This window comes from Xiphophorus maculatus, chromosome 12, assembly GCF_002775205.1.
Source record: "Xiphophorus maculatus strain JP 163 A chromosome 12, X_maculatus-5.0-male, whole genome shotgun sequence".
NCBI classification, from domain to species: domain Eukaryota; kingdom Metazoa; phylum Chordata; class Actinopteri; order Cyprinodontiformes; family Poeciliidae; genus Xiphophorus; species Xiphophorus maculatus.
The window spans coordinates 5877475-5886155 of record NC_036454.1 but is presented as its reverse complement, the minus strand read 5'-3'; the positions used below and the strand labels follow the sequence as shown (position 1 = coordinate 5886155).

The 8681-nt window shown below is 34.0% G+C and overlaps 1 protein-coding gene across 1 annotated transcript; it reads right to left on the bottom strand.

The window, feature by feature from the left end:
* Positions 1–1883: 1883 nt before the first annotated feature.
* Positions 1884–8068, bottom strand: LOC102223988 (probable palmitoyltransferase ZDHHC12). Its single transcript, XM_005803878.2, has 5 exons — positions 7811–8068; positions 6328–6461; positions 6079–6168; positions 5360–5526; positions 1884–2608 (listed from the first exon to the last, which is right to left on the bottom strand). Exons 1-5 carry the CDS (start codon positions 7905–7907, stop codon positions 2287–2289), a joined length of 810 nt encoding a protein of 269 aa, XP_005803935.1. The 5' UTR covers positions 7908–8068; the 3' UTR covers positions 1884–2286.
* Positions 8069–8681: the final 613 nt, after the last annotated feature.

The following is an 8681-nucleotide window of genomic DNA, read 5'->3' as shown; positions in this document are numbered from 1 at the left end:
AAGAAAAGTTTAAAAATTAAACTGCGAGAATTAAATCGTAATATTATGAGAATAAAGTTGTAATTTTTCAACTTTATTCCGATAATGACTTTTTTCTCGTATTATTTCGACTACATTCTTCTAACATTACTACTTTATTTTTACAATATTATGACTTTAATTTTGTACGAGTTTATCGTAACATTATGACTATTTTTGTACAATTTTATTCTCGTAATACGACTTTATTCTTGTAACCCGACTTTTTTCTCATATTACTGACTTTCTCATGCGAGTTTATTCTCTTAATCTTATTTTTTAATTTGTTTTTTAGGATGGCCCTAATATTTTCAACTTGTTTTCATGCTACTAAATTAAATTTGCACAAAACCGCGTCAGTTTATATTAACTCCGGAAATTATCCCTGAAAATCAAAAATCGGATTAAAGTTTTCCGAATATTATCCTTTTCATCCGTTAGCGGTTCTCTTTAAGGAATCATCTGCTTTGAACCAAAACCTCCACATCTTTTATTCCTCTGAAAGTCGATATTTTGGCTGTTTGGTTCAGCTGACGTAGGAATCTGTAGCGAAACATTTAGGAAACTGTTGTAGCACTTTAAGCTGCCGCTGCTGAATATTACATGTTGTATATGTTTGTCAGAAATGTATTTAAATGTCAGTGAAGCATCCTGAATAGGAATGTCCGTCTGTACAGATGTACTCGAGCTCAACATGCATATCAAATGTGTTTTAATGTAATTAATAAATACAAAACAAATCAGTACAGTAAAAAAAAACATGTCCGCCTCTTTGTTTTCATGTGAAACAGTTAAAAAATAAATTACTAACACAAGCAGTTGGAGCTTTAAAGGCATTTAGTGCTGTAGTGTTGGGCAGACCTGAGTAAAATAAGGAGCTTTTCTCAAGCCAATAATCTGTTTTTTCACAGAAAAAATGTTAAAAAATAACGCTCTGAAGAACCAAAAGTCGATCAGATTATTAGCTGTGTTTATAAAATACACGTTTTGACGTCAAATCACCCGTACAGACACACAGTTTCCTGAAATCGACTGTAAATACAGGAAAAGGTCTCGACATTAAACTTGGTTTTGATTAGATGAAAACAAAAACGAGACGTTTTGGGTTTTTTTTCAACAATTACACACAATAAATTTAAAGCTTTAAAGTTGCTTTTTTAAAATCAATAATACTGCACAGAAATACTTGAGTCATTGGGCATTTAAGAAGTCAGTACTGCAAAAACACAAAATATTACCAAAGTATTTTTGGTCTAATTTCTAGTGCAAATATGTTAGTACACTTGAAATAAGACAAAAATAACTTACAAGTAACTTTTCAGCAAGATACAGGGGTTAGTTATAAGTCAGTAATATTGATGAAAAGTACTAAGTGAAATAATCTACGAGTGAAATAAGAAATTTTGTGCCATATTATAAGGAATATTGTAAGAACGTCTTATTTTAGCTATAATGAGGTCTGTCACAATAATAAATTGTACTGGACGATAAATTGTCCCAGAAATTATTGGGACAATTTAGAAATTATTACACAATAATATTGATGTTTTGAGGCCATTTTTAACATGTAGATAATGGCGTAATAATGCAAGCTCGCACTCTCAAAGATTAATAAACTTAATTTTTTTAAAGTACACTTAAAACTTGATCTGGAAGATATTTTAAATATTATGCAATAAACAATTAGTGGCATGTTAAATTAAAAGGAGCTCAATAATTTCCATTCTGAGGCTTAATCTGAGTTTTTTTGAAGGAATATTTTGTTTACAAACTTCATAATCTATTCAATTAATGTTTTTGGTCATTTATTTGTATTTTTTTCTGAATATTTAAAATATTTTCCAATTCTTGTGTAAAATGTTCTTGACAAAAAAGTTTTTTTTATCTTTAAAAGGACAAACTTGCATTATTATTGTGTTACTTGAAAATGGTCTCAATAAACAATTTTACTGTTTGACTTACACATAAGCTCCTATATCTTGCTGAAAAGTTACTTTTAAGTTAGTTTTGTCTTATTTTAACATATTTGTAGTAGAATAGACCCGTAATACTTTGAGTTTTTGCAGTAACGCTTTGCTTGTAACTTCCTAAAGTGATTTTAATCAACAGTTTTCTAAAACTTTTTAATTTTTATTTTAAATTTTTGCTGCCTGTTTGCTCATTTTCAGAACCCTTTGAATAATAAATAGAAAATTTGGCTCCTTGGAAAAGAAATTTATAACAAAAATAACTAAAATATTCCTGCAAAAAGTCAATATTTCCTTCTTTTTAAAATTCGTTGAGTTCTGTGGCGTTTTTCTGGTAGACCTGCTCCCACATCACCGTCCTGCAGATGCAGAAAAAATCCCAGAGGTTGCAGAAAACGCCGCGGTCGAACGGGTTCTCCTCGCCGCCGCAGTTCTTCAGGTAGGAGATCCTGTGGCGGGACATGAACTCCCAGGTGGTGCAGTTGATGGAAACGAGGTAGAGGTGGCAGCCCAGCAGCAGCAGCATGACGCCGGAGAAAACCCCGACCACGGCGAGCGCCGCCAGCAGGAAGCCGTTCGCTCGGAACCACAGATCCCACGTCAAGCCGGGAGAAATCCCCGAGCTGGGACAGAAAAGCAACAAAAAAATACAAGTTAGGGACATAGAAGACAGAAAACAGACAAAAAGAGCAAATTTCTGCTAAAAACAAACTAAGAAATTGTAAGAAACTTTCTAGAAAAAACAAGGAAATATCTGGGTTTAAAAATGTTCAAATTTGTGAGAAAAAATTTTTTAATTTAGAGTTTAATCTCAAACTTTATACAAAGAATAAGGATATTTTTGAGTGTGAACATTCAGTAATTTGAGAGAAAAAAATCTGAACATTTTCAGAAAAAACAAGGAAATGTCTAAAATTTGTTAGAAAATTACTCCAATTTTGAGATTAAATCTCAGAAATCTTTCTAAAAAAAAAAAAAAAAAAACAAGGAAAGAAATGTTAGAAATGCCTAGAAATGTTCTTCTTTTTCTTAATGTTCTTGCAAAATATTTTGCAAGACAAATATATGTAATTTTCCAGAAAAAACAACAAACTTTCTTGTTTAAAAGTCGAAAATTTGCAAGAAAAAAACTCAGAAATCTCAGTTTTAATCTCAGAAATTTCCTAGAAAAAAACAAGTAAATTTCTGAGTTTGAAAAGTCCAAAATATTTGAGTGAGTTTTTCAGAAATTGGCAAGTTAAGCCTAAGACCTAAGTTAAGTTAAGACTTCCACTTGTGCAATTTTATGGTTGATATAAACGCAGCTTGTGAAGCGAGATTTGAATAAGCAGAGCTGTTTTGAATATAATCTGCTTTAAATTATCCGTATCTTACAGTTTGGAGATTCGGCTTCCTTCAAGACGTCTTAGATAAAGAGACCCAAAGGTTGTTTACTTTGTCTTATGTAATGCACTCAGGTATCAGTCAGGGCTGATTAATCAGATCTCCTCTGTCTTCTGCTCCAGGTTCAGATTTCCCAGTGATTTTAATCTAGCAGATGATTCTAAAAACAGTTTGTTCACTTTTCCCACCGTAAAATTTAAACACTTTTCAACCATTTTCAAGTTTTCAAACTTTTCCAGCACCACTTGGGAAATAAAAGCAATGCAAATGAACTAAAAAAGACAGTTTCAGTTCACTATTTTATATCACTTATTACTGTTATTAGTATGATCTTGTGTTAGTATTCTAAGGTAAACTAAAATCTAACACAATTTTAAATGTCTCTCACATTCCCTCTACACCTGACTGGTCCCAGAAAGTTCCAAAAAATAAAAATCTCTAAAATAAAATTTCTCATTAAATTTTGCAGTCACTTGGGAAATATAAATAATTTTGTTAAATCTAACTAAGCTAAAACAGAACAAATCAGGTCTGATTTAAGTTGAGACACTGAGGGAAAAAATGTGTACGTGTCTTTGTTTTTAAAGAAATTAAGAACTTTTAAAACGTTTAATTGAAACTCAAATCGATTTCATAAATACGATAAGATATTGTGTTTTTACAGCCTTCACTTTATGCAACTCTTGGCCTGCTGGTGATTATATTCTCTCAAAGATTTTATCCTCGACTGTTTAGTCATTTTTAATTGTTCTGACTTAAACATCTGAGCACATTTAGTTTTTTTAAACTTCAAAGTGCTTTTTTTTTTTATAATTATAACAAATAAACAGCAGCAGAATGAGCTTAATAAAATTAAAATGAGATAAAAAATTATTCGAATGAGGCTTTAAAGCTCTCCTGGTCGTTCAGCTGAAAAGCTTCACTTCGATCTTTGACATGCAGATCCCATGATTGTTCAAAGTGAACAACACATTGCAGCTTTCTCTTACATAACCTGCTTTCTCTAAAGATCAACACAAGTTACCTAACTCAGCAGGACGCAGAGCGATTAAACCACACAGCTTCCCTCACTCATCCTTAACGGTCACCTCCTGTGTTTCCTTCAACATGTTAGGACATCACAAAACATGTTCGTTACATTTTTTAACAAAATCCTTCTTAGATAAGTGGATCTTAATCTGCTCAGTTCTGCATATTTTGAGCTACTTTCAGAATGAGATGTTTTAGGCCCTCTGCCACTTTAAATCCAAATGACCTGCTGCTGTCTACGCCCCCCACTCAGCGTTTACACTCACACATTAAAATGTCTGCAAACTGTTTTAGAGCCATGGTAGATTTTATAAAACAGTACATTTCTGCAAAGAAAATCTCTCAAATTTTGCGGTTAATCTCAGATATTTTCTACAAAAAATTGAGCTTGAAAATATTTCTGACTTTTCAAATTCAGAAAATTTCCAAGTGTGAGAAGTTTCTTAGTTTGAAAAGTCAAACATTTTCGAGTTGTGAAACTCAGAAAATTTCCAAGTTTTTTTTTAAAGAAAATTTCTGACATTAATCCCCCAATTTTTGTTTTTGACTAGCAAATTTTTGACCTTTCAAACTGATATTTTCTTGTTCCCCCCCCCCCCCCCCCCCCCAAATTTCTGAGTTTTAAAACTAAAATTCCCAAGTTTCTTCAAGAAACCTTCTAAGTTTAATGTCAAAATTTCAGATCTAGCAAATTTTTACATGAAAAGTGAAAACTCAGAAATGTCCTTGTTTTCTTTAGAAAATTTCTAATTTCTCTGGGGGTTTTTTTCTTGCAAATTTTCAACTTTTCAAACTGAAATTCCCTCGTTTTTTCTGGAAGATTTTTAATCTCAAAACTTAATTTGAGTTTTTTGGTGGAAATGTCCTCCCCCGACCCCTATCTACATTGACCCTAACATGCTGTCATAGCAAATATATCTGCAACTACACAACCAGACATATCTGAAAACATGCAGACGTACAGAGCGATGTGAAGGGCCCAGAGCAGCGCCAGCAGCTGGACCAGCAGGTAGACCACGAACCAGCGGTGGTTCCTCTCTCCGACGCAGTTCTCGATCCAGGGGCAGTGATGGTCGAAGCGCCGCACGCAGTGTTTGCACGTCTTACAGTGCTTCGCTCTCATTGGCTGCTGCTCAGGACACACACAGGAAGACAAACGCGCCATTTTATTAATCATGCAGTCACTCCATTAGGACGACAAAGGCAAACTTTAACTTTTTCACATTCTGTCACATTACAACCAAAATGATGTATGTTGTTTGGAATGTTTCACAAATACAAATTTACTACTTATTATTTTATTAATCAATTACTCTGATGATTAGACGATTAATCGGACAAAAAAATTGCCACATTATTCATATTTTATTTAACCTCTTAGGCATTTTTATAGAATTTTAGGAATACATTAAAAGATGCAAATAAACAATTCAGTTTCTTTTTTAAATAAGAAAATAAAAGATTGTATTACTTATAATGCACCAACATAGCATTTCTTTACTGAATTGGAACCAGGTGAAACAAAAATAAAAATCCAGCTGAACAAAAGCAGCAAAAACCCAAAGATAAAGTAAAAGGCTTTGAATAAACCAACAGAATTAACCAGCAGGACGTGAAGTCAGTTGGACGGAAAGTTTTAGAGCCGGATCAGAAGTTTTTGGAGCCAGCGGGGGCCGGTTACCTGCAGCAGGCAGAACCCGCAGCGCCGCAGCCGAGGGGTCGACGGCTGAGGGATCATCAACTCCATTTCTTCATCTGACCCTTGACCTCCCTGCATACAAAACAGACGGTTGTGGATCAACACCTGACACCCAGGCCCACGGCGACCTTTCAGCTGATAAACTGTGCCTCAAACAGTGAACACTATTTATATCCTCGCTGCCTGCTTTTATTTTGTAAGTTAACACATTTTTATTAAATTTATTCTTACCTTAAACGTGTCAGTGAGGACAAACCCAGGATCCATTAACGAGACGGTGAAGTACAAAAGCACCGACAGCAGGACCAGCAGGAAGAACAGCGCGGGCAGCAGCAGCTCTCCTCGCTCCTCACATCGCCGCAAATCTGCACACACATTTATTTATTTCATGAGACGGAGTTAGACTTGACCTTTGACCTCTTTCCAAAAGGATAAATATGATATTTATGTTTAATTCTTTTGTTTAAGGATGTTTGGCTCAGTAAACCTGGAACACATTTTGCGCTGTGGTGGACTGCAAACCAAGAATACAACGGCATATTAGGGCTATTTTACCAACAAAACAAAAAAAAAAAGTAAATCTCTGCCCAAAAGTTTTTTAAATTAATCTCTGAATTAGTTTTTTTCCCTTTCTTTTCAAACTTAGAAACTTCAGAGTACCAAAAGTAAAAAATTTTTAATTTTTAGAAATTTTATGAGTTTCAAAAGTCAAACATTTTTGACTTTAAGTCCATGTAGAAAATTATTGACTTTTGAAACATGTTTTTCTAGAAAATATCTGAATTCACGCAAATTCTAAATTTTTGAGTTGAGTTGTTTTTTTCTTGAAGATTTCTGAGATGAATCACAAAGTTTCTGAGTCTTATCTTTTTACTTTTGGCACTTAGAAATTTTCTTGTTTTTATAGACATTTTCTGACTTCTATGGTGGAAATTTACTTTTTTTTTTTATTCCTATCTGCATTGGCCCTAATACCATTGTACAAGAAATATACATATTTAAATTGAACATTCACATCTTCTTACATTGAAAAAGTGAGGCACAACACGGAATATTTGTCTTTTAATAAGCATGCTTTTTAAATTATCTTTAATTTTACAGTAAATGTTACTCAAAAATAAGACTTTGGTGCACCCAAATCTGCGTTTTATTAAGTTATTAAACTTGGCTAGAAATAAAAAATATGACTCAAGAAAATGACTCAAATTTTGTTCTTGCTGAGAATTTTATTTTCTCCATTATTTTCAATTGATCCCAAATAAACAGAAAATTAAAACTGAATGTCTTTCAGATTTTCAATGATTTACATATTCATTTTCTACATAAAATTTGACAACTTTTTTTGTTTAATAAATTGTAAAAACAACAAAAAAGTAACACTGACACCTTAATACTGACGATCTTATCCAGAATATTTTACATTATCATAACAGTCATTAAACTGTCATACAGCAGCAGTTGTCAGTCAGAGGCTTTTTCAGATTCGTTGCAAGACTGACTGCTACAGGAGATCCTTCCTGGTCTGATCATCGTTATCCACATTTTTTCTTTTAATTGAAATGCTTTGTTTGTTGTTTAACAGCGAATTTTTTAATTATTCATTTAACATAACCTAAGATGGAAAACTTAAAACGCCTCTAATTAGTCTGACTTATCTTTATTATGACAGAGACGTTGCTGTACAGGTAAACTTTGACGGTTTAAATAAACTCACCTGTGTTGTGCAGGAACAGAATGAGGGTTACGACCCAGGTAAGCACGGTGTGACCGACCCGCACCAGAAAACCCGACCGGAACAGACTCTGGACCATCCTAACAGCAACACGACCTCTCGGTAAGGCCCTGACTGAACAAAAAAAAAAAAAGAAAGAAATTACAAAAAGTCTTTATCTGTCTCACGAAATAAACGTAGAACCCATTTTGGAGCTAGCTTCCCTAATTAGCCCTCAGTGGAAACCCTTAAGTTGAAATACTTCCGTGTTTTGGTATGGTAGCCTCCGCAGGACAAATTGTGCGAACTCAACAACCGTTGAAATGTTCTCGTCATCTAAATTAAAATCAAATTCAAAATACTTCGATTGAATATTGTTGTAACTCATATTATCCAAGGTGTTTTGAAGAACTGTTGAAGATCCTAATAGCAGTAGCCAGGAAGGACATCCTGTATCAGTCTGTATCACAGTGACTTTGAAGAAGCCTCTGACTGAAAAAACTTCTAAAGCAGTCTTATGAAGAGGATTCTCAGGATTGCCCTGAGTTTTTACAGATTTTGTGAAGAATCAATCTTTGCATCATTGTCTCCAGTGATTCCAGAGCAGGACCAGCCATCTTTATCAGTTCTTTATATGTTTTTAAGTCCCTGGTTCTGATGCTGCTGGCCCAACAGATGAAGGCAGAGGAGATTATACTCGACAACATACTGGCATTCAGAACCTGGATTTGCAATAATAAATAGTTCCCACAAGTCTGAACCAGAAGGTATGCGCCATTGAACCGCCATCTTGGTAGGCAAGTGCAGTGCAAAGCATAGATGAACCATGGCTTTGAGACCAACAAAAAGTCAAAAATTAGAATCGAGTAATAGT